Here is a 27,016-nt window from a genome sequence, read left to right on the forward strand (position 1 = left end):
ACACGCGTCGGAGAGCTAGTAGATTTGCATTCTAATTGTTGCACCATCCGACAAACAGGCCAGCCATTACCATGTTGACCGAAATTGAGGGCAAGGGGGGCAGGGCAGAGGCAAGGTGTCGAAGAACGTCGGGGCTGGTACGCGTAGCGGTCGTAAAAGAGGCACCAGAAGCGGCAGAGGAGGATGCTTATCTTATCGGGGCCGATGATCCTTCCCGAAAATCGTTCCCATTACGTCAGACTCGATCGAGGTCCAGTGGCCAATAAATAGCGCGCGCGCGACCGCGTCACGGGATTAACCGCGGGCCCATAAAATTTAATTTTCCTCATTTACCCGCGGCTACTGAATTTTTTAATTAACCGCCCCTTTCAGCCTCTCCTGTCCCGGGCCCACGGTCAGGCTTCCGTTATGCAGATTTTATGGCGCGTTAAAATAATACAGTGTATCGAGTTGTCGCTGGGAGAAAGTGACACCACGTTGTAGGAATTAGGCGTGGAGGATCTGCAGGTGCTCGGAACGGCGTTTCAAGGGAGAAAGTATCGTGCTGAACTGCTTTAAAGTTAATTGAAGCCGTTAATCCGCGCGTAATGCCACGGTTCCTCAAATGAGTCCGCTCGGGGATGTTGTACCGGCTCCTGCGGTAATTGGAAAAATAATTAACCATTGCGATTGTCATTTTGCAGCGTGTCTCATGAGCGTATCACTTCTGATCGCCTCTGACTGATAGCGTGTAATAAGTGAAACTCGCGAGGTTCAACTCGAATTTGCATACAACGTGTCTAATTTATAACGCCATGCTGAATTCGCGAAACGTTTTACTTAAAGTCCCACGAGAAAGTAGGATCGAGAGTTCCACCTTCTACAGACGCGATTAATCGTGGGATCGATAATTACGGTTAAAACTACGCCACGGGTCGAGCGTATTTTGCGCTGATTGCTGCGTACGTCTGTCGAAGTGAACTCTCGGTACAGTCGAGCGTCAGTGGTGAAAACCTGAGGAACGCTCACAATGTCGAACGTTATGCGAGAGGGAGCTCGCGGCTTAAAAATTAACTCGCGCTACCACCGCCGCCGCCTTCCTCTTCTTCCTTCATTACCTCTTCTCTCGGTCCTCTTTCGTCCGCGTCTCGTTCCTCCTTCGACCTGTTACGCTGCACGTGTGTGCAACGCGCCGAAGGATCGTAAAAAAATGCAACTAATTAACGACCAAAAAGTCGGCCCAGTGGGAACGTTTTTGTGCGGGTCGAGCAGAGAGCAAGCGTTCAGACTCGCCGCGAATCGCGCCTTCGACATGCTTCGCAGGATTTTCGACCGTCCGCGGTCTTCTCGCAAAGTGGCTTCTCTTCTCCTCTGTATAGCTTTTGTACAGTGGACAGTGAATTTATTTCTTCATTTCTTCACTTCTTCATTTCTTCACTTCTTCATTTCTTCACTTCTTCACTTCTTTATTTCTTCACTTCTTCATTTCTTCACTTCTTCATTATTTCATTATTTCATTTCTTCACTTCTTCATTTCTTCATTTCTTCATTTCTTCACTTCTTCATTTCTTCACTTCTTCATTTCTTACAAATGGACGTAGTTGTTCCATAAACCGCTCGAAATGACCTTGCAAGAGACTTTCAACATTGAGAAAAATTTGGAATAGTTTCCGTGGAGCCATCACCGCCGTAACTTACCTCTCTTATTTCGATTCCCACCGCTGGTAGTAAAGCTTTCTGAACACGACTTGCTTGCAATCAAAATATCTCACGTCCTTTGGGATTATCCATCGCGACGTATATAGTAATAAACATTTTTGCGCGCTGATAACGAGATTGCAGGAATGCGAGACAAGAACGTCGAATCGTAAGGGTCAAGGGATCGATAATTCGCGTCGAACGAGTCCTTCTTTTGCCTTGTTCATTGCAAATTATCATCCATCCGCCTTTTCTATTCTTCGAGATTACTCGGGGCGTCGTTAGCCGGCTCGTTTCACCGGCTGAATAATACAAAGCATAAATATTTATAAGCGTTCGTGTAGCCCCGTCGCGGCGCAGCAGCTTTCGCCGTTTATATATTAATTACTTGTCGCGACCCGTGGAACAAGCCTGATGCACGCTAGACTGAATTATCGTAGATAATTCATGATCCCGATGGGCATCTCGCGACTTCCAAAAAGTGGAAAGACGCGATATATCGTTCGCGTGGTCGCAAATTGAGCACAGTTTGCAACACTGTTGGCGTGATAGCCTGTTAAATATTCATGATCTTTCGGAATTTAAGATATCGATATATTGGTTAAGGAATATAAGGTGGAAAGACCTGCGGGAAAATCGGGGCGAACTGATTCGATTGGTCGATCTCAAGGGATAATCGACTTCAACAAGGGAAAAAATGACGATAAAATGGATTCTCAAAGCGTGCGAGGGCACGAGAGCGACCGATCTATAATGAAGAATGCGCCAGCCGATGTGTCGCATAAATATTTATAGGAGCCGAGGCTCCTGGACAGATTTTACAGTTTACATATTAATTACGTCGTTAAGGATTCCACGAGGCCGCGTGTACGGTAGATTACGGTTTTGATATACGATTTAGGGGAATTAGCATGCGTCGTGGCTGATACGACAGCCGAAATAGGTATTTATAAATGCGAGGCAAAGGGTGGGGGATATCACGAGCGAAAAATATCGTGTAACGAGATTGAAACGATTGGAATGGGCGAAACTGAATGAAAGGAGAACTGAATGAAATTTTTTAAATGTGAGTTCATACAAATTTTCAAAGCTGAAACTTTCGAAGTTTCAAATACTCAAATTTTGGAATTTTTATCTCTTGTAATCATTTAAAGAGAACTGACGCTTAGGTAAAAGTAACGTTTTATTACCCTTAATTAATTAACACTCAGATGCATAGCAATTCGTAAAGAAATCGATTTGGCGCAGAAATGAAAATGTAACGTGGACAGAGTTGATCGCGGGAATGGACAGATCGTGAAACGCGCGATCCGCCTCGACAATCTAATTAATCTAATTAAGGCGATGGAGTGGCTCGTTACTGCGGCGCACGCTAAACGCGCGAGAGAGAACTCTGTCGAAGAAACTGTCCACGAGGGTCCATCAGGAAGAGAAACGGATTGGTGGACGCTGTGCTACCGTCCCTGTCATTCCTTGTCATTAACTGGATCACTGAACAAGTACCTACGTCTCTGGTACTGGTTCTCGAAACGATCGACGTCTGAATGATACAATCTGATAGCACTTCCTGTATTACTGATCGACTATCAAAATAAGATAAGAGTGTGAAAGAAGAAATGACAAGTTCAGGTAGGATTCTTTACACAGAACTCTAATTAAATTTATCGAGGTGGCTATAAATATAAATTTCATTTGGAACAACCTCTGAATTAATGCTAAAACCTCCTATGCTCTATGCAGTCGCAACTTTTGGACGATCACTATGAGAAATCGACACTTGTGACACGCATTATACCCTCTGTGTCCCAAGGATCGACGATTCCAAGTGAGCCACAATTAAATCGTTCGTCCAACGAGTTTTCTCGGCCAGGGTCCGAGCACGCGGTATGAAAACTGACGAGAGCCAACTGGAGACGCGGGAGTTACAAGTTTAACGAACCGCTTCGTTAATTACGATCATTAAAGTGCGTGTGCGGCAATTGTGCGAGGGATTTCCGTGGGCCGAAAGGATTGGCTCGATCGTGCCGAGCTTACCGACGACGTTAGTTACCCTGTGAACAGGGAAGACAGAGAAGAATAAAAAGAACAGAGAGGAAGGAAACGAAAAACGGGAATGTTTGTCCACTTACCCATGGCGTCTGAAACAAAAGAAATAGAGAAACTTTAGTCGAATTTGTCTCTTGGCTTTTCTTCAATGAGAGATTACTATTAACTACTTTGTCTTTCTCACGTTCCTCGTCTCCTCGATCTCAGAGATATTAGCCGATCAGAAGAGTTGCTAATACTCGAGCCTCATCTCCGATCCCTATTCGCTCATAATTCGTTTCTCTCTCCCTGAAAGCATGGGAAACCCGTCGAATGACTTTATGAGCGAAGGAGAAGATAGAACGAGAGGGGGATCGGCAGAATGCAAGGCTAATTCCGAGCTAATTGCCTCTCGGCGCTAAAGAGCGTTTCAGGACGAAAAAGTCACTTTCCGTGGGCCGTGCAAAAGGGAATTAAGAGCGCGAATGGCATTCTTCTTGAACGGTGCGCCATACGGCCGCAATGAGGTTCGCAATTACGCGGGGCCGCGTCGTTGGGGATGCTGTCGCAAAAATGCGAAAATCCGCTGTCTCGCGACCGCCTTTTGTCGCGTCTAATTGAAACGTACGACGAAGGCCAGTCGATTCGCCTGTTTTTGCGAGTCGAAGGGAAAGGAGCGAGGGATACAAAGCCGAGAGGAAACCCAAGTGAACGCGGATCTGAGGCAACGCATCCAGGATGAAGCGATCCATGAAAACTGGGAGCGATTCTCGAGCAGCGAACCGCTCTCCACCAGTCGGAAATAATCGCGGTTCCCAACTATTAGCTCTCGTTCCACGTCGATCGTGGCGGCGCGATTACCACTGAGATACCGCCAATTACAAAACAAGCGCGAGCCTAGGTCCGATCGCGGAACAGAACGGAATAATAAAGCGTCCCGAGTAACGAGTGTGCCGCAACGTGTTAAGCACGGCCGTCGCCGCGAAAACTGTCGGCGCGCGGAGTATTTCACGGACGACTGGCGTCGGTGCACGGCTTCTTTCCATTGTTACGATCGCGCGGGCCCGTGCGAGATCGCAACGATCCATAAATTACGGCAATTAGAAAAATGCAGCGGGGACAGCCGGCTCGAGCGGACCGCTGACAAAGCTTCGGTTTTAGTTCGAAGGTCTCTGCTGGTGGATGTATAGCGAATTGTCATTGTGACAATGAAACTTGACCGGTAATGAGAATCAGTTGCGCAGGCTTATTGTTCGTGGGGGTACTGCGTGTATTGTAACTGTCGCGATGGAATTTTTTATCGGAGAGAAATCATGACTAGGAATACCGAGACGGTGTTTCATCAGAAATGAAAAGTCTGAGGCACTCGGGAGAGGACTTGGATATCCTGGTTCAGAGTGAGTTGAAAATTGTCATTATATTAGTCAGACAACTCGTACAAGACTACGAAGAAAACTCCTAAATAGGTGATTCCACTTTGCTAGAATATTCTACTGTCCTTAAGGATGAAAAATGATGAAATAGACATAGGCCTTAGAAGTTTTCCTTTCCTAGATCTAAAGCTATACCTACTTACTCTGAAGCAACTCAGTGCTTTAAAAAGATGAAATTCTTTCGATTCTCCGCGAGTTCCACGTGGCGCAAAGTAGTCGACGAGTGTCCAGATCCGTCCAGGCCATTTCACGGACGAGCGGCGTCGATAGCCGTGGCTTTACATAACCTAGAAGCCTGAGCGGTCACTCATAATTCCTCGAGATAATCTTTGCGTGGGCAGGACACGCGGCTTCTCCCCTGCCCCCTCTGCTAGCCCCCCTCGTCGCTATCTGCGTTCGTCTATCTCTATTTATTATTCCTAGGCGCGACTCGGTGTCTCCGCGGGCGAGATAGCTCTCGAGAACGGGTCCAGGAACACGCGCGTTTCGCTGTCTCTTGCGCACACTGGCCATTTACATATGTTTGTAGGCGCAACTAGGCCTCTAGAGGGAGTAGAGCGGATTTTTCGCACGCTCCGTCCCGCATTGCACGGTGCCGTGCCCCGAGTCGTGTTCGAGCTGACTAACCCATTAGCGCCTTGGCTGCCGATCGACACGGCGAATCGATCGATAAAAGCGCCGGCGAGTGCTTCCTACCCGCCCCTCCAGAAGCTCTACGAGCCTCTTCGATCCTGAATCCTCTGCTCGGCTCTGTTTCTCTATCAGTTGTTTTTCGATATTCCCATGGAAGATAGTCGTAGAATGACTACGCATGAAACAATCGAAACTCATTTCATAGAAATAATGTCAAGTTATTGTGAATACAGCAACGAGCTTATACCGAGGGAATAGTTTAGAGAATCCTCCCATGGAGGACTCTGTATGTAGAATTATTTCAAATCTCTTTGCTTTTTGGAAGATCGAATAAGATCAGAATGCTTCGAAGTGATCTGATCCCATCCCTACGTGGGAAATTATATTACTTTGAGGAAAACGGTCCGACTGCTGGAGCTGGCCACGGTTAGCAGACGAACCCGACTACTAATTAAAGGTCCGAGGGCAAAGATATCCAAGAATCACGGCGAGGGATAAATTGGCTCACGGAAGGCGCGTCGCGAGACGCGGAATAAATGTAAAATACAATATACGAGACGGTGGCTTAAATATAGACGGGAAGTTATGAAGACAGGTCGGGGGTGAAAATTGGCGGAGTGTCTATAAAACGGCGCGCGGAACCGAATAGACCGAGCGATGAATGACACGATGACACGGAACGAGCGCGATAAATCTGACAGTAATCGTTCCCGGCGCTGCCAAAAGAGAGCCCCTCTCGTCGGAGCGCCGCGACGGACGCCGACGTATTCGTGGATCAACAGCTCTGACCGGCTGTTTCGAAATCCCCGTCGAAATCATTAAACGAGCCCCGATCCCGTGCCTTTTCTAGTCGTCTCTGGCACCTTCGCAAACGCCGAGAACACTGCAGCCTCGATGGTGAATGGAGTTTCAAGTTCGCGGGCTCTTGGTTACGCTTCGATGAACCCTTTGAATACCATGTAAATAGTTGATCTGGTTTGTGAGAATATAGAGAGAATGTTGCGTGGAGAAAGAATGCTTTATGAACCTCGGAGATCTGAAATCGAGCAGGCACTCGGAATAGCTTACTGCACGAGTGATAGTGCATGCAAGCAAAACACTCCTGCTTTAAATAATTTCAGGATATCAGGAATATAGCAAGCGAATTTTAATGAGAAAATTCTCAAAGCTGTAATAGAAATACGTGATTTGCTAATTTGCTTTAGAACCACAGATGTATTAGAGCAATCGTAAGACAGAAAATTCTCCTTAAGAATGACGGTGGATACATTCTCCATAAGGCCCAATTAAACGTCGAGGATCGCGCGGTTCGATCTCACCGACGGGATTCCTCGGCCGCGCGCAAAGTGACTCGGTGCGGGGTGCCCACGAGGGGGGAAGATCGCAGGGTCGAATTTTCGAGATGGTTCCTTGCTATCCAGGCTTAATTTGTAGCACGTTCTTGCGGCCGGGGGTGACGAGAGAGCGGGGCCCTCTCTCGATCGCTGGCGTTGGCCGGTTAGTTAGCGCGACGTCGAGGCGGCTGCCGATGGTGCCGCTTCTTCTTGCCCCCGGGCCTCATTTTTGCCGCTAAAACATCGTCCCTAATTAATCTCCACGGCCCCTCCCGACCGTGAAGCAGGCCGCTAATATGGACGAACGGTGACAATGGCCAGGCAGCTCGCTCCAGACGCCTGGAATCCGCCGGATTCAACACGCCGTGGCGGCCGAGTCGATGAAAAACCAGGCCCGACGGTTTAACACCGTCCAAAGAATCGGGCCCCAACACCGCCACGGGGATCGCCTAATGGGAATTTGTGAGACCAACGAAACGTACGACGCGCACTTAACGTCTCACTCCAAAGTACTGGACGACCTGCGCCACCACTGGAATCTGCCACTCTTTCGCGAGCATGAGTCGGTTAATTGGGCTAATTAATGCGTTATGGGCCTTCCTTTAACGGGGTGAGATCGACGGACATTTAAGGAAGCAGAACTCCATCGAATGGTTATTGAGACTTAAGAAAGGTTTCTGAAGAAACAATAGCTCTTGAGTGTCCAAACTGTTCACTAAAATTACTCTTTCGAGAACAGGCGATAGGTAAATGAAAGTTATAGCTCAAGAAGCTTGAATTTTTTAACTGCGATATCTAAACTAATGCTACACAAAAAATGGGAGTCTGTCATTCCATGGACAGACGTCCAGTCTGAACGATCTTGCAGGAAATCTGAAGAACGACGCTGTATATTCAAAACACTTTGCCCTTCAGTGGAAGAGGCAAGAATCCCACGATCCTCTCCATGGTTCAGCTTGTCCAAACGAATCGTATGCTTATGGCACAAAAGATAGGCATGGATCAACCGGCTCTCCTGGAGTCAAGATTGACCAGGCGGGCAGATATCCACGGGGACCGTGGTCGGCGAAGAAAAGGCACCGAGGAGACGTTGGATCGGCGGTCGGATCGTTTCTGAGGGCCGAAAGACACCGGTGAAACGCGAGCGAGCACGTCGATCGACGCGCGCGGGCGCGCTTAAAGGGGGTCGCCGCGATCGCAAAAAGACAGCGTCGAAGCTCGGGCCCCAGTTCCTTTTTAAGTCTCGCTAAGCTAGCGCCGCTCGTTTCTGGTATCCCGTGCCTCCAATTCCCGGGAGTCAATCAACCGAGTCAGGCCGCGACCGGCTGCGACTCCTATATATGCCACGGGAACCAGCCGGTCGGTCGGTCCGACGCGAAGGGAGAAAGGGAATCGCCACTTATTCTCTTTACATTCCCCTTAACAAATTTCCAACGGCAAAAACTCGTTATGCCCGTTCGGGGCCCCGACGCCTGACCATCCGTCTCGGGGAACGCGCGCGGGAACCTCGCCTTCCGCTCCGAAATTTCGACGATGCTTTTCCACCTACCGACTCCATCTTCGTGGCTGGCTATCATTAAAGGAGGATTCCTTCCAAATTGGAGAAAAAGGGAAATTGAATATTTGAGGTAAAACCCACTTTAGATTAATAGAATTTTGTGGAGTAGAATGTAGAGTGTGTACATGGAGCAAAAATTGAGAATTGTAGTGAGAAAGTGGGATCGTTGTTATGTATCTATCTAGAGAAGTGCTGATTTTTATATGTACACGAGAGATGAGGTTAAAGACCTTGATATCCGTCAAGGAGTAAAAATCTTACGCTTACGTGGGTGGCATGATGCCGGCAAGGAGGAAACGAGAGGCTCTAATACGCGTAATTAATGCGATCTAGCCAGCGTACCCGTCGAACCATGACAAGTGACAAGGACTCTATAAGCGGCGTCCATCGTATCGCTGCTTCATTACCTTCTCTTAGCGCAGACACTCTAACAGTTTGACGCACTTTTTTAATCAACTGATCGCGCAATCTCCTGCTCTCTGCGGTGGTAAAAGGAATAATAACTTTCCTTTACAGCTTCCATCAAAAATAATCATTCGATCCTCGTTAAAACGGAATAACTTCATGGAGAACCTCTATTAACCGAACCTTAACTATTCACAATTCCTGTTATTTGGTATTACGAAGTCAATTAGGTATTGAAGTTACTTCAAATATTGCGATCATATTGAGTGTCTCTATAATCGTATTTAACTTCAGAAATTCGTCCAAGTGGTGAATATTCATTCTCTCGCTTCTCAAATCGTAAGAGTCACGCAGCGATTCGTTGCTTCTGGAATGCGACGAAAAGGTACCGGATGAACCGCTAGCCAAAACGAGCTCTTAACTCGAGCAGAGAACTAGGTCGACTTTTTCGACGGTCATCGCGACAAGGATCAAGGTAACGGGGGCCAGACGAGTGGGTTTGCCGGGCGTTGATCAGCAGTTAATTGGTGTTCTATGAATTTGACGACGATTACTACGAAACGACCGGGGGGACCCAGACGTCGGGCAGCATTCGCTTCTTGCGAGTCGAGGCGAGTGGGACCACGAGACAGAAGGGGCCCCGAGACTCCCGCCGGCTCCCACCGTGGAATTTTAATTATAAATTAGTTGATTAACTCAATAGTGTTTTTGTCAGTGGCGACAGTGTCCTCGGAGCCACGCAACGCTTATACGTTTTATACCACTGTGCGACTCTCGCGAAGAAACGTCAACTCGCCAGGGGTTCTCTGAATGCCCAAATGCATTTCAGTAGTCTGTGCTCCAAGGACATTTTATAAATTGTTGGCCGAATATTTGTTAATTTTTTAGGAAGTCCGTGACTCCTGTTGGGTTAATACTTGCTGCAGATGAGAGCATAGTATTGAATAAGGATTACTGATGGAGATATTAGATACTTGACTTAATAGTAATATGTTCAAATAATATTCTAAGCCACTAAAAGCTTAAGTAGGTGATCCTTAAAGTCCCTGGTAATTTAATTCTCAAATATAGTGCTGTGGTAACCTACATACTTACAGTTCCCCATAATTTCTTTGTGGTTTCTTGGCATATGAATCGCTATTTCTACACAAACCCTACATTTAAGGGTTAACACCCAACTCGATTGACCGACACCACTCGAAACATCACCAACCATTTTACAGCACGATCCAAATGTCAGAACGTCGCATATTTATACCGACCATAATTTGCTCGGTCTACAAACACTCGTTTTACATTTCCATGCGATCCATCCCGCTCCACCGAATATTTCATTACCGAAATAACGGAACGACTTCTGGCCAACGAAAACACGGTGCTTAGTTGTTCAAAAGTCCGTGTCCATCGAAAACTTTCTGTACGGCAGGTGCACAGGCTCGCGTGCACATAATATTCCAGTGCAGTTCGAAAAACGTGGCCGATTACATGCGGCCCTCCCGGCTGATCGCGTCGCGGAAGTTCGCGCACCAGCAGGAAAACTTCAGTCGAAAAACGGAGCAGAAAGGGGCGAACCGAGGAGTTGAGAACCCACGACGATCCGTAGATACCTACGGGCCGAGAGAGCCGACGCAAACAGGAGAAACACAATGGCCGCGAGAGGATGCGGCCGCGTCGATGCCCTCTCCTCCGTCGTTGGCACGCACAGCACGCGGGAATGCGTTTTATTTCATATTAAATAAAATTTTCGACGGCCGGGGCCAGCCGACATTTGGCGAGCGCGCGTCCTCGGGACTGGAGACACGACCATCGACGAACGTGACTCCTCGCCGAGGATGTCTTGATACGTCCCGCTTTGACCACCGTTCGACTTTCGAGAAGCTGGCTTTTTGCCGCGCGACGATTTTTCCACTTGTGGGAAGAGAAGGCCTGCAATCGAGACCGATTTCAATTGACTTGAATCGAGACTGTGTCAAGACTGACTTAGTACCGTACTTTATTCTAATGCGAAACAGCCTTGATCCCTTCGTTCCGAGGAGAAGATTTGAATCTGAACCGTGAGTAACAGATTCGTTTTGATTGCGAGTCTTTTATGCTTAAATACGCGTGGGAAATGTTAATGAGGTGAAAGGACGAAGTGACTCTGTGTAATTGAAACGAACATGCCACGGTATGCAACTTCCAAGTCGTATCGCTGTTTTAATGCCTATTAGCTTCTGACAGAGTTTTATTAAATGCTGTTTAGGTTTAACTATATGTGACAGGCTGAGAATCACCCTACTAAAAAGCAGTTCGGTATTTTCTCGATTTTCTGAATTTTCTCTAAAACGCTCGAAAACGAGAGGTCGCGAAACGAACTGTTAGGCAGCGAGTGGAAGGCAAAGAACACGAGACGGACGGAATCACAAATTAGGCAGGAGGTCCTCGCGGGTCAAAAGATGTCCTGCTCGGGGGCCTGGCTCGCATACCGAGCCACGGTCGCAACCACGGCCGCGCCAGCCGCGGCAGCCGCCTCCGTGCAAAAAGGTATAATACAAAACTGGTGACCCGGCTCTCCTCCAGCGTTCGCCTCGGAACAACCATACTTTTTGTCGACACTCCGCGTACGAGAACGAACTGTGTCCGGCGCGAACGTCAGCAGAATGTAAAATATGCAACGCGCTGCTTTTGACTGCCCCTGTCCTGCGCCCTTTCGCACAGGAACCGCTCAGAATCGTGAAACGCGGGCATTAGGATGTTGCACGGTGTCCAGCCTCTCTGAATATTCTGCTCCCGGGTTTCTTCGATTTTAGAATCTTTTAAAAGCCATGAAAATTGATGTGCTCTCTTAGAAAAGGATGCTTTGAGATTTTTCAGGATTTTTTATCATCGACGACTGGGAATATTATTCTATTCTCCTGTTTCTAGTATTCAGCTGGCCAGTAGTGAAAATCAATTATTCTACAATTGGAACCTCTCCACTCCCCAGAGACAGATTACCGTATAGGAAATGCAGGACACCCAGTATATCAGCCTTTCCCTCAATTCGTTGTATCGTAATTGATCACAGCCCCGTCTTGCCACAAGAAGGCACAATTTGCTAGGAATGCCTCCGTTTCCAATTCCAGAGCGCAGCGATCCAGGGATCCCTGGATTCGTTCGCGGTAAAGGTGTCCACGATACGCGTCGAAGTGCGCTCAGAGGCTCGGCTTCCGGGAACAGTCCTCGCGGTAAATAAGAAATCAATTATAGCGGCGTTAGCGCGAGAATACCAAGCCTGATCGCTAGTATACCCGCATACTCCGAATTTACACGGGAGATTCGTGGCGGTGTCGAAGGAATCCTCGCGCTCAGGTCGCGGCGAATGGTCACCTAGAGCGCGCGGTTCCGTCGCGACGGTTTTGCCAGCATTCCAGGCGCGTCTGGTTGCGCTAACCGCTCTTAGCGCGAGGAATTCACGTCTGGTAGGAAGCGTACCGGTGAAACGACGACCCTGCGGACCGAACCCAGGCGACTAGTTTCTTCCTCGCGTTATTATCTTGGCCATGTGTCCGGGTAAGTGGCGCGGGCAGTCTGCCCCGACGACGTGGAAGACGCGTCCGCTTAGTTATGCGGGATAGTTGTACCTTGTATACTAATGATTCCCGGAGACGTTCTTTACGATTTGGAAGTTTTACGAGCGACCGTTTTTTCGCCACCGACGTGCCTCGTAACGAACTGAGGGATCCTTCTCCCAGGCGGCTACCGCTCCGCGACGACTCCTTCCACAGGGATATCCGAGAGGCTGACGATCGCGGGAGGCAATTAGCCGCGTATCGAGGAGGAAAGTAACGATCCAGGCCAGCCCTTTCCGCGACTTTGCAAATTTTACGACAGACTCTGACGCGTTGTTGCGAATGGAAGCACCGGGGTCTATGAACTCTGTTTTATGAACTCGTGAAAGTGGGATGCGGTAGGGTAATGAATTAGTGGGATAAGAAGTAGATTACCATTAAATTGTCCCACGAGTAATATTCCTGGATATTGGTTCGTAAAGAAATTTATATTCATAATTATAGTTGAATAGCTTGTTTTTCGATTACCTACTGAACCACGTAAGATTTTCTAACTGCTTTTTTTTTCTATAACTTCTCTCTTTTTCTGAGGCTGAAGTAGTAGAACACTGCCCTTAGGACGCCTTTGTCATATTTTTAAAGCCCGCGAAATTACCAATATTCTAAAACCCTAGGACCGAATTTCTCTAACCAATCTTTCCATCTAAACAAATTCCTTGAATCTCCCTATTCTTCTTTCTCCTCCAATCACCAATCACTGCCCATTATAATCGATCAGAGAATTCGTCTCGACTTCTTTCGAAGCACAGATGAGCGTTGACGTGCCAGCGAAACGATCTCCACGCGGAACAACGCGTTCGAGCCACGAAGCCAGCTGCGTTCTCCGTCTCCGTCTTATCTTCGCGTACGTTCCTCTACACCCACGCCACGGCCATTCGCCTTGATGGTGGCCATACCATTACATGACTTTTGATCGCCGGCCGTTACCCCGGGTATTTGCAGTAGGGTATTTGCATACCTAGTTTGTCAATGTTGCATCAGCGATCTTTAAGGGCCTGGCCGTACACGAGCATCGCGCGACTGGCGTCGTCATGGCGTCAGACAACACGACGATGACGGCAATGACGACAGTGTCCGTAACGAGATACCGTGGCGGTGATTTCACGCGCGCATGCAAATCCTCTTTCCAGTACGTATCGAGTTGTGTCGACTTCCTTGGCCAGAATGAAGCCGAGGCTTTTCGAGGAACCAACCACGAGGGAGATGCTGAAAGGACATGCTTTCTTCTTGAATAGATATTCTGAGCGTGGGAAACGCTCGTTTCCCCCTGGGTCTTCGTGTTTAGCGAGATTCGAGTACCTTGCGATATGTTTAGAAATACATTGTGAGGCGAGTGAATCGGTCGACTCTGTTCCGCATTGAATAATGGCCAGTGTCTTATATTTGAGTATTATGAATCTTCTGACTGATCAATACGTAACCCTTCACTATTTGCCTACTTCCGCGTAATTTAAATATAGCTAGTTAGGTAGCCTTATAAGGTAGACCTTCACTGTCGATAATAATTTGATAATTAAATTACAAAAATTGAGCAAGGAGTCATTAAGACCTCCCATGAGTGACTGAAAGAGTGAAATTCTTCACGTTTCTTATCCCTGGCGGTTCCAAAGTTCGCAGTCTCACATGAAACAATTTCCAGCGAATCGAGTTTCGATATCTCCCAAAAGAACATACCTCAATTTTTGCAAGAACTCCAGCGTCCGCGTCCCGCGTTAGTCAGATCGGTCCGACGATAATATTAAGGACAAGCGGACGCGCACGAATAAGAAGAGTCGTCCCGTGTCCCCTCGAACCTTTTCACCGAGGGGGATGAGAAAGGCGCGGGAGAAGAGCGGAGGAGGAGCGAAAGGAGACGGGTTATCATTAAGTGAAATGCCGTGTCCACTATCTCTCGCCTCTCACGCGGCCCGAGGACTCGTTTCCTTCGTTCCTGGATATCTTCCTGCCAGGATAATCCCTCCGTCGCGGAGGTTATTAATAAGGCCGGCGCTATCTAACGCAATTAGACGCCAAGTCCCAGGGTCTTGTTACGTGGCCAACGCTGCCCGCTACGTGAGAAGATATCGCGAACCCTCCTCCCTCTCCTCTCCCCTCGCGTCGCCAAGCGTTTCTTCCTTTCGACTATCCAGGCGACACTATTCACGCACGATGCAGCTTATTTATGGTCCTGACGCCGGGGCCGCAATAAAGCCTTTCTATTCCACGTTTATCTGAAAATTCGTGTTTTATCGCCTGTTTCGCCGTCGCCTCTACGCGCGGAGGTTACTGCCGGGTTAATTCACTTTGATTTGTTTAGGCTGCTGCCAGGCTGATTAAGCTGAACGCAAAGCCTGCCTTTCCTCGGCTATGGATTTCTTTATCTCCTCGGAACAACGATTCTTTGTGTCGCGACGCTTGCTCCCGCGGTTCGTACAGAAACTGCGTCGTTTAATTGTGTTACAAATCACATCACTCACCCTTTTATGCGGGTACATGTATTCTATGCTTCCTACCTATAGTTTCGGGATTCTGTTTTTGAAGCTTCCTGAAAAAAGTTCAAGCGAGCGGGGAATTTAATATTGCGAAGAATTCTGGTTTCAGTTAGCACGGGGAAAAAGTTTGGAATAACCAGAGTCTTGTCTCCGAGAGATCAAGGTATAGCGTACACGGAGAGATTATAGTTGCCCGCGTCATCGAACAGATACGATCTCGCGACAGCAAGGAGCCGTTCACGCGCGACCTTGCCACTGGCGAACGCTCGAATCGCTTTAGCTCAGGGTAATTAACGTGGGATCCTTCTAAGAAGATATTGACAAGGGTTGGGTATGAAAACTTTGATCGTAAGAAACGATAACCACTGATACTCGTAATTTGAAGCGCTTCGTTTTATGACTGTCGCTATTTTAAAGCTGATCACTAACTTATAAGACGCTTTTCCTCCACTGTTAGAGGAATTTAAATTTAATCATGAACGAGTGAAAGTCTAATGCACAGGCGTTCAATTTGAATTGAAAGGGATGTCGAAGAAGAATATTGAAGATCAATGATACTCAATATTAAATGGAGTCGTTGAGTGACTCGATCAACTTCAGGAAGTGCACTTTAACGAGAGACGATGACGTTCTCCCGAATTGAATGAGTTCTATATTTCTGGATCGAATGGAAAATAGAACTCGCCAGCCAGCAAATCGAGTTCAATCGTGAGCGAATTGAGTTGCTGGAACCTCATGACAGCATTAATGGTGTGATCGTGTAATAAAATGAAACCTTCATTTCAGACTTCATTTTACTGAAGAAATTCGCAGGGAGTGAAGATTTCCTTCTCCATAAAACTAGTAACTGCATTTGGATACGTCACGTTTATTTTTCAAGAAGAAGACACAAAATAATCGAATCTCAGTTCGTCAAACATCATTTCCATTCTCGTTTAAACAAAATTTGTTTAACTCTGAAATTCCAGAGTCTTAAGAGTTAGAACAGCTTCCCATAATCCATTACAAAAATTCGCAGCAATAGGTACTTGTTAAAACCTACCCACGTCTCCAAGTTATGAACACCATTAAAGAGAAAGTAAATTAATCTTCCGCAAAACCTGATACCTCGGTTTCATCAAGCACGCTGTCGAGTATTTTGTTCGCGACGAGGCATACCCATTCGCCAATGGATATTGACGAACGAGTCGTGACAGAGGAAAAAGAGGCAACGCAAAGGACAGACGGAGATACAAAAAGATGGGAAGACATTTCTAACGCATCATTACGGCGATGCAGCGAGTAGAGAGCTAGTTACCGGAGGTGTCCCCTCGTAAACACTCGCCCATTTACATAACGAGTGACATCTGCTAGCCCAATCATACACACCACCAAGAGGTTAATACCGCGAGCATACCACTCTGCGTGCCATGCTGTCTTCCTGGCTACCCATCGAGCTACCACCTGCGCGCTTCTCTGCACCTTGTGTTACATACTGTCTTCTTAAACATACAGGTTTCAGTCAGAGTCCAGTTCTGGGCCAAGCTTCGGTCACAATTTCATTCTTCTCGATCTTTGTCTTATTTTCAGACCTAAATCACCCTTGAAATTTGTCTTCTCTGTAACTGAACACCCTGTATAGAAATCTCTCGAGCAGAAACCAGGATTCTGGTGTACTCTATCATACAGAAGCCTCTCGATCCTCCCAAGAACGTAACCCTCCAGTGGTCGTTCCCCCGCAAGGATGGCCGAGCAGTTCATCCTCATCCAGGTATATACGATCGTTATAGCCACGTACCAGACGCGACCTAATTTGTCCGTGGAGGTCGGTTAATTGGAGACAAAGGCCGAGCATGGACAACTCTTTTCTTTCTCCCGTTCATCGTCCCTCCCTCCCGCGAGCCACAATCCACCGTTCGTCTCACGTTCGCTCCGCAGGCTCGTCTTCTTGTTTTCACGTAAGAGCTACGCGTCGATACTCGATCCTTCGATCGGACGACGCGGCCTCTTCCAAGATCGGACGCTCTCATCAGGCCAAGTATGAAACGCACCGCCTCTTTCGTAATCCTGGAGACGGTGGCTTTTTGCCGGTGTCACCTGTCGCTCGGGCAACCGCCCTCGATCCTTTATTCCGATCATCGGCCCCGATCCGCTGTCATATTTCTTGCCCGTGCGCGGTGCACGACGGGCCAATTTAGCAGCCCCAATTTTTCGTCCCTCCGTGATCAACTTCGGTCCCCGCGAAAACGCGAGACATGTGGCTTCCAATTCGAGGCCTTCGATAAGGACTGCCCACGGTTTTTGTTACAACCTTGATGCAATTGCTTCGAAAACACGGTGACAGAACAAGTGGAGTACCTCTGTCGAAAAGGACGCTAGATAACGGTAAGGTGAAGCAGAAGGCAAAAGAAGAAACGGTAAAAACAGCTTCAAGTAGTACAGCACGATGACAGCGTTGACAATTTGTAAATTAAATATTTGAAAATTTTAAAACTTCAACTGAATATTGGACACAAACCTCAACTATTCTACAACCCTTCCCTTATTTATTTTATTCTTGCAAACCCCCTCCAATTAACAGATTTCCAACCCCCAGAAAGTCGCGGTGGCTTTAATGCAGCATGTCGCGGTATCGCTCAGAGGGGAAAGGTGAGCCAGCTCGCGGGTGCAGGGCGGCGCGCGAAGACACGCGAGAGAAATTACGAGCAGATTTACCGCGAGTGGTCGGCTGAAAATAAACATCGCGCTGCTACAAATCCTCCCCCCTCTGCTGGTCGAAGCCTCGTCGTGTGGGGGGGATGGTGGGACAGGGTCGGTCGGGCGGGTGTGGCAACATATAATTACAGTAATTAGCGGACAAGTAATTAATTAGGATCGCACGTCGTTTGTTATTTCTGGTGGCAGCGGGGCTCTCGCGCGACCGGCCCGCGCGGATCGGTGTGTGCGTGATCCACAGAAGGCACCCGCGGTACCTGTGGGATACGTGTAACTACCGCGCCATGTCCCTATACGTCTCCGCGTGCTCGAGGGGTTACGTCTTGATCCCAATTAACGAGCAATTTTTTGCCCGCTCGTAGCCAGCGCGACGGACGCGAGCGCGCGTGCTGGTGGGGGATGCACCGATCCTGCAAATTGTGCGACCAGCAGCGGCTCCGCCGATCGATCGATGGATCGCGGGATCGCGGACCACGTCGCGTGCGTTCACCGCATTGGGTGGTATTGATGGATCGATATTTGTTGTTCGCTGCTCCTCGAAAGAATGCGCTCCATAGCGGGACACGCTCGCCTCGCGACCAGGCTCATCTCGCTCTGTGCTCCGCGAACCTTTTTGGCTTTCGCTGCTTCGAGCAACTCTATTCACTTGCTGTTTTTTGCTTGGCGATTTTTGTACGTCCCCGTGGACTTCTCTTGAGAAAGTTTGGTCACTTGGAGGAGGTTCGAGTGGTGACACCGAGAGTGGATTATCCAAGGTCTCTGTTAAGTTAATTTTCTCAATTTTTTTTTTTTAATCAGTTTATTTCTTTTCATATCTATGAATGTTCTCAACACTGTTTTTGCCTCAAACACCTAAACTCTAAATGCTAATTAACCCAATCGTTCCGGCTCTAGAGAAACGATCGGCTGAAAACGAAAACAGATTTCCTGTAGTAGAGGATATCAGATACCCAAATTAGTGTAAACTGCTGAGATATAAAAAAGCAGCCTTCGTCAACCATTTAGGAATCTCCGAGGAGGCCCGAAATAACGAGCTTATCTCGGACTTGGAGAAACGACCAGTCGTAAATATTGTTCCGAAGGAAACGCTCGATCGGAGAACCGGATGACTCTGTGGATCGACTCTTAGCGGACAGAAGATTGGCTGTGTTACGGATTTGCCAAACATTTCGAGTGCCTCGTTCGCCAATGGAGCACAGGACACGGGGGCGTCCACGTATTGGGCAGTTTCGTCGCCGATAAACGTAATGGCGCGCGCGTCGTTAATTAAGTGGATTTTCAATCAAGATTCAATCAGTCTCGTTGTAAATGTAAATGCACCGACCCGTCCCACTCGGCCTGCACCGTACTCCTGTCTCCCTCTTCCAGACTCCGCGCAGATTTATTTGCTCCAAGGCGCGAAGGAAGGAACACGCTGCACCCTGTGATATCACTGACCACTCTTGCAATCGCGTCGCGGCAAGAATTGCGAATGGAGATTCTGTCAGAGAAATCCAATCCCATATTTCGTGACATGATTATATCTCAACCTCTAGAACTTGGAGAAAAACATCAAATCGAGGAAAATCTAAATTCTATTCTAATATTATTTTCCCTACAATTGATAGAAAATTGGAGAGGACTCTAGGTTCACGCGCTTCACTAGATTCCTCTAGCCAAAACAACTCGTATTTTATGATACTACCATTCTATTCTCTGTACAATCGCGGTATTCTTAGCTCTCTGGCGCCTCTAGCAAAGCGCGCTCAAAAATTAAGGACAAACATCACCTGTGTCCGTATCATTGTCAACAACTCTCACGGTCCTCCGAAAACATCCTCCCTCGTATTTCACTGCGTCGAGGATACATCGAGCAGTTTAAGGGGTCGGGTCCGTATATCCAACAAAGTTATTATTCTCTCGGCGTGAGTTGAGTACATTACCGTCTGAATATTTTTCATTTCTGTGATGATTCCTCGCGCGACCAGACTTGTGCGCTCGTTTATTCATCGTCGGGCACCAAGCTCGAGAAAAAGAACGTCGCGTCTGGGCTAGTCGGAACTTACGAGCACGCTATTATGCTCAGGCATAGGCACAGGCGGCGTGTGCCACGCAGAAACGAAACACTGTGTACAAATAGACAGTGCACGCACCACTGGCAGCCGGCCACACCTTTACGTCTCATTGCCCCGACGTGTAACGAGGGTATCAAACGATACGCGGCTCGAATAATGACGAAACTCTCTCGAACCTCCTCGCGACGCGTCTGGAATTACCAGTTCCGCGCATTTTTGCAGACGGCTCGTGTCACGCCCTCGCGGCCGAGATTTTCGCCAGATGCGATCGCCCCGAGATAACGCCACGATTCGCTGCTCGATGCTCTGGTGCGGCTGCTGGACGTTGAAAAGACCGAGGCCAACTGTCGCTGGGGACTGGCTTTGATGGAGGAAGATTTTGTTTAATCCTTCCAATTAGCTTCGATGGTTATAACTATTCTTGACGTACATTGCTGTTAGAAAGTACCGCGGTACTTACTTGTTTTTTTATTAAAAATGATTCACATGGGGAATGAAGTAATTTATCAAGATTTTAGTACCTATTTGGTACTATTACTGTCATGTACAGTAAAGTGGCGTGTGCCTGTAAAATTGATTTCTATGTAGAAATTATATTGAATATTCATGGCTATAAATGACAACTTTAAAGAAACTGTATTGGAAAGACTTGTGGAAATATTTAGAAGACATGTGGGAGGAAGTCAAATAAAAACTGGCAGAAACCTGGGAAATTGATGAGACTTGTATTTAATTTTATTGCAGTACTATTAAATTTTAATGTAATTAGTTTTTAATTCAAAATTCATCTCTTCTATAAGAAGATAATAAAGATTGATATCAATTACTAGTTAAGACATTTCAGTAAGATTTATGTTGCACTATTAAACATTTAACGAGTACCCGGATATTCTTGACTAGCAGTGTATCTATAATTACATTAATAATGGATGGCTCTCGAAAGGATCCACAGAAATTAGTAAATTGAAATATTGTATATATACTTATACAGAAGTCATAGTTAAGCACCACAACACATGATTATATGCTTCGTCGTCTCTATAGGGGTACCAGTGAGGTTCTCCACAGTATAAAAAGCGAATCAATTATTAAATCCCTCTTTATACAGAGAGTCCTACTCTATCTCTGACAAACCACGAACAGCCAGAAGAACGTCCACGAAATCCTGTTATCAAAAGGACGTCGGCCACAAAGTTCGCCGAGGAATCAGGAACAATCAGCTCCAGCGCGCGAGAACAGCGTTGCGAAACGAAACGACGTCGGTCGATCCTTGCAAAAATAGAAAGAGAAAAAGCGAGAGGGGGGTAGCGAGAGGGGAGGGAGGCGAGGCAATGCGAAACGAGGACAAGATATCGTAAGGAGCAGCGACGCGTCGCCGCGATATCCATTTATCAGCGACACGTACGCGCGCACGGTATCGTAACGCCATAATTCGCGGCGTCGTAAAAAGATTCGAGCGGCGTCTCGCGATTGCAGTCGCTGAACGGCGACCGGTGGATATGCAAATGTCTCTCGAGGAACACGGCTGGGGGTCCCGCAACGTCGAGACAAAGTCACAGCGGGATCCACTCTGTTTCGATCCTCGTCTCTTCCTCGTCCTGCCTCGCCCCCTCCGCCGCCAACGCTCCAATGAAATTTTCCACGACATTGCGTTCGAATGCGATTAAAGCGCGTATAGCGAGCTGATACTCCGTGGAAACGGATGGAAAACGACGCTCGACTCGGCTCGAGGCTCGCTTCCCTACTCCCCCGCCCCCTTCTCCTTCTCCTCCTCCCACTGCGTGGGCTCACGAAAATCGAATTGCAACTTGTAGCGGAACCCTACGCGGGGCACGCGTGATTCATCGGTGAGTGACGCGGAACGCTTCGCTGATTGCTTTCCTGCTTGCTTTCCTGCGATCGATTTGTGTGCCTTTCAAGTAAGAATTTTTAGGAGAAGCCTCTCCCTGAACACTAGGCTACATTTGTTTTATTGAGACTATAAGAATCTCGAGGTAACTAGTATAGAAGAGCAGAGTTGTTTACCCTATCGCGTGGCAAGGAAAAAGAGTGTCTATATACACCCAATTTCGTTTCCCTAAAAGATGGACGTTGACGGGGTGTCCCACCCTGACAGAGATGGACGGGACACCTACGCGTAACGTCACCGCGGAAAACTCCATTCCGAAATGCTACGGAGGCACTTTGCAACCCTCCTGTGATCTTGGGAATCGGGGACTCGTAATGCTCTCACGTTCCTCCTCGATGTAAATAGCCGTTTGTCAGCGGAGGAGCGAAAACGAAATGGCTGAATTTCCACTTCGAATAGAAGAGAATCACTCTGTAGACCACTTGCTGGAAAACTCTAGCGAAATACGAATCCTTAATTCAGAGGAGGACCGAGTGACAAGGAATTTTGTAGAAGCTTCCCTGCTCCAAACTTCTCTTCCATCTCCTCTTCCCCTTTCTCTTTCTCTGCTTCTCTATTTTCTTTGCCCGTTCGATTCCTCTCGCTCCCCAGGCCAGACTCGCGCTTCCATCACGAAAAGTTTCCTCGCACGGTGGCAAGGGTATCCCAGAAATAAGCGACGACGTGGATATAGGATCGTGCGGGGATAGAGTAGCTCGCGGCGGTTCGCCGTTCACCAAGAGCAATATACGCGTCATATATCACCTGGCTGTAGCTAATGCCCGGAGAAGGAAGGTGTGCGTGAGGCTATCTGCGCGCCATAAAACACTCGCGCTCTGCTCCAGGAGGGGTTGCTGGCGGCTCGGTGGCGAGTGTCACCACAGGTGCGGACATTCTCATCATAAATACCGGCCCTGCTACAGCCGTAAACCGTCTGCTGAACCTAATTGGGGCGTGGCTGTGGTTACACCTTCAGGAACGCGAGTTTCGCGCCTTCCTTCCCTCCTTCGAGATTTCACTCGGCGATTAATTACTGTCCATGGGCAACGTCGATCTAGGAATCACAGCTGGATGATGAACTCTGAAGGAGTACAGAAGGGTACAGAGAATGGCATATAGAGATATAGAGAGAATCGAGGATACGTGGAGCGTTCTTGTTAGGATTCTAATCTGAGGAAACCACATACGGTACATTCGTAGCCCGGGATGGCTCGGCAAAACGACTAAACCAGAAAGATAAGCAAGGATGAGGACGATAACCGAACCACAGCAGTCGAAGTGGAACTCGTTCGCGTGGGAGGATGGGACCGACGATTGCGAGAGATTGGAGCCAGAGACAACGGGAGATCGTCGATTTACGCGCCAATGAGTGGTTCCCCCCGAAAACGTGGGAAGGTTCTCTTTGGGAACGTACTTGTTCTACTTGACCCACCTCATGGTCCTACGACTCCTTCTATATCATTCACCGAAGCAATCGTCTAAGCTAAACAAAGTCATTGAGGAAGAAGGCTGCAGCCATTGAAACGTACCCTAACAAATGACCCAAGAGCAAGAAGACTTCAATATGGCCCATCGAGGAAGCAATAACAGCGACCTTAGATAACTGAAAGGACATTGTAATTTCGTGGGATCACACACAGAACGCCACAGCGACGAAATCCTCGGACAGGAAGCGATCAAAGCGTCGATCCGAGGTGTTCCCCGTAATGGGCCGCGTGCGTGTTTCAGCGCAGGGGTGGATGCGAGAGAGCGTTAAAAGGTAGGCCGGTTCTGGCACACCTCTCCGTTTAACCGCCTCGAATCATTTCGCGCCCGAATCCCTCCCTGTCTCGCCCTCCGATACCCCGTCCCTCTTTATATCGGCCGAATTTATAGCGTCGAGCATCCAACGGAGCAGGGACCTTAACTGTTCGCTGGCATGAACCTGCGAACGATAACGAGCGCCAGGAGCAGCGGCGCGATCTCCTCCCCTTCTCGCTCTCTCCCCCGTCACCAAGTGGCCAGGTGAAGGTAACGGTAAGAGGACGATACGTACTCTTCGCACTGGCGTAACTCGAGAGACGTTTTGCGCCTCGCCTTCTCCGATCATTGTCTTTTGAGCGATGTTTTACGAATCGGAATGTGGACCGGTGAAGAAACGCGGCGGATCCGCTGTGGAGCAACCTGATTTCAGCTCCAGCCGCGTAGAAAGATGAGGGACGAGATATAGAGGCAGAGATCAGCCGCTAGAGATTCCTCGGTTCGTCGGTACATGCGTAATTACCGAGAGAATTCAATAACTATGATTGGAATAATATGAACACTCGCGGTTACCAGCTGGGATGTAATCAACGGAGTTTAAGCAATAATTAACTGCTCGAAGCGAGTATCGACGCGTCATTTGCGAGCGAAGCCAGTGAATTACCCCAAGGATCGCTATTGAATGGCTCCGACTTCTTGCAGTAACCTTGTACAGTTTATTTCCCAAGCTACACTGTGTTAATTCACCGTCTACGTTATTTGCATAAATTTCGTAAAGTTACCAGAACTTCGTTCGGATGAAGTTTCGAGATGAAACAATGTGTTTGCTTCACCGTGGTACGTTTATGATCTAACTTGCAAGACCAGTTTCTGCAGTCACTTATAATTCTATGATATCAAAGGTCGTTTTGCTTCACCTCGTGGATGAAGATTGAAGAGATGTTGAAATATTAGTAGACACTATATAATTATATAATCGTCGTCTATCATCGAGAATTAAGCATCCCTGTCTTCAGATGAAGTTTCATCCCGCTGCATCTATCTTTAAGATCTATTCGATTCTTAATTCTCTCATCATAACGCCTAGTCAAGCTATCTATAATCCAAATAAAGAGGATAATTTCGCCAAACGAAATCTGAATCTTTCAACTCTCTCCACATTTTCAAGAAGTCCTTCAACTTCCCTGGCCTCAGGCACTCCACCGAGAGCTTTTAATCGCTGGCTACGCTACTGGGCCCGAAAATTATTCGCAGCTCAGTGAGCTTCGTCCGTGTCCCGGTTCACTGGGAATCCTTAATTATTATCGCCATTCCCCAGCGAGAATGTAGCGCGCGCGATAACCAGAGACGCCCGGAGACTCGCAAGACTCTTTATGAGACTTCCTCGTGGAGAGTAGCTCGAAGACAGGTACGAGAAGGTGAGGCATGCGGCTCGATGGCGCGCTCTCTCGAGCCGCGTACGAGCCGGGACGCGGCATTTGCGTTTTGATTAAATCTGCTGCGAGCGAGCGAGCGTGTGAGAGTACGTTTCCATGTTAAGAGGCGCGCGAAACACGGACGGGGCCAAGTTCCGTGTTTTTTCTCACCGTTTGGGAACAAGTTTCGAGCCGCTTCCGTGATGAGATTCGCTGCAAGCGTCGCGGGTTTCGCGTGCGTGGAAACCATGCTTAATGACGGAGGCCTGATAGGAGAAATCCAGACGGCTGTTCGCGATGCGCGGATTAATCGAGGAATAGCGACGCTTGATGGACTGTGACCTCGAACACGAAGAATTCGTGAAATACAGTGTTTCCTCGCTGGAGACTCGTGACGAGTTTATAGTCAGAGATAGTTGCGAGGTCTTGTATACTAATAGCCCATGATGGTCTCCCTAGAGATGCAAGTGACAACGTATAATGAACGCAACTCGTTTGCTCTGAAGAATTTGAAGACATAGTAAATAGAGGCAGCGCGCATGTAACGAGACAATATTCTATGTACGTTCTTTCCTCTGCAGTAGACCTCCACGACAAGTCGCACCCCATGGAATGAACTCCATACTCGATTCCCTCGATACAGGCACGAGACCATGTATGACGAGCACTTAGCGTCGCGTAGACTATTGAGTTAGGATAACGAGTCGATCGTCGCTCCAAGTGTTGCTCGGTTTGTTGCTCCGGTGTTTGAACATATTTGCTCAGTGCTCGAGGCAACGGTATCCCTGGTTGCTTCTTTTCCAAACTATTTCCAGAGTCCCTCCGCCTCTTATCCAGCTCGGTATTTCACGCGATCGAGCCAAGGCCGCCCCGAACATCCTTTCGACTCGGAACCGAGACTCTGTGGCGTCGGAGGTCGCGATACCGAAACACGAAAAACGGGATTCGCCGGGGCCAGAACTCCCCAGAAAACCATTACAGAGGCGCGATCGATAAACAGGTCCCCGGTTTGCTTTTTACCACGGCTGGAACGAGGGCCGTGTGTCCATCGGCGTTATCCACACGGTACACATCCCACGCGATTCTCTGTCGCGGCGACGCGCGTGCACCGTTCGGCTGGGCCGACTATCGTCGCCAGGATGTGTACAACCGCGGGAATATACACAGGAGGAAGTCGTCGGCGACGAGGGGCGACGCCGGGGACGACCAAGAGCGCGGCTAACAGGGCAAACACGGAGCCAGTTAACCGGTCAAATATTTGTACCTGGCAGGATCCCGAGCCGTTATCTCGAACAGCACCCAGCTTCTACAACTCGGCCGAGACGAGGTCGAGGGGCGATGCGAGGGGGAGGTCGATTCACTCTGGCGACCGCGAGTCGTTGGTTCCTATTAATGAAAGGCCTCCTTTCACGAAACAGGAGACAATAAAAGCGCGCGACGCTCGTCTCGCTCTTTTCCAAAGGCGTCGCGGGGAAGCGACAATTACCTGTTTCCTACGGCGATAATCTAATCTACGTTTACGCACGCTGGCCCCTGTCTCTCGGATAGAGCACACAAACGAGAAGAAAAGTGGCGTTGTTTTCGGTCGAGGCGCTCAGGATGGACTGTAATCTCGCGTCATTGCCCGTAAGAATGATGCTGACTCACGTGAATGAGATACCAGGATGTCTTCGAGACAGTGATGTGCTGCGATCCCTCGTTGTAAGCACTCTACTGTGATTTTTATACCTTGACGCTATTTCAAGCAAACTAATTCTAGTTTACTTGAATCGAGGAAAAATCCAGAGTGTTAAGAATTCAATTTTCTCCGTATTCTATAAGACCAGGAACCACCTAACACCCCAACACATTTCCTTCAGACTATTTCCCGAAGCCCCAGGAGTCGTCAGAAGTCGTCTCTAATCGACGTGGTTGGGAATCGGGGGAAGGATAAATCGCGGTTATTAGCACGAGATTACTCGGGTTTGCGCTCAGATTGGCTCGCAAGAGCCCGGGGCTCGAAATCCAAAATCTATACATCGACTCGGTGGCCAGAACTCTCCCCGTCGTCTCAGAGGAGACCGAGGACCAAGAGAAATAAGGACGACGAGAGGTAGGGG

At 48.2% G+C, this 27,016-nt stretch overlaps 1 protein-coding gene across 3 annotated transcripts in view; it reads right to left on the reverse strand.

Annotated features, from left to right (window-relative positions):
* Hth (Meis homeobox homothorax) overlaps positions 1-27,016 on the reverse strand; it is a 392,475-nt gene that overhangs the window by 223,029 nt on the left and 142,430 nt on the right. For 2 of the 3 annotated variants that reach the window (XM_076379358.1, XM_076379357.1), the window contains exon 8: positions 3,807-3,815. The exons of the other annotated variant lie outside the window; for it this stretch is intronic. In XM_076379358.1, the coding sequence (XP_076235473.1) occupies positions 3,807-3,815 (9 nt within the window). The remainder of the gene's footprint in view (positions 1-3,806; positions 3,816-27,016) is intronic. 3 annotated transcript variants of the gene reach the window in all.

Source organism: Calliopsis andreniformis, chromosome 5 (assembly GCF_051401765.1).
Source record: "Calliopsis andreniformis isolate RMS-2024a chromosome 5, iyCalAndr_principal, whole genome shotgun sequence".
Classification (NCBI taxonomy): domain Eukaryota; kingdom Metazoa; phylum Arthropoda; class Insecta; order Hymenoptera; family Andrenidae; genus Calliopsis; species Calliopsis andreniformis.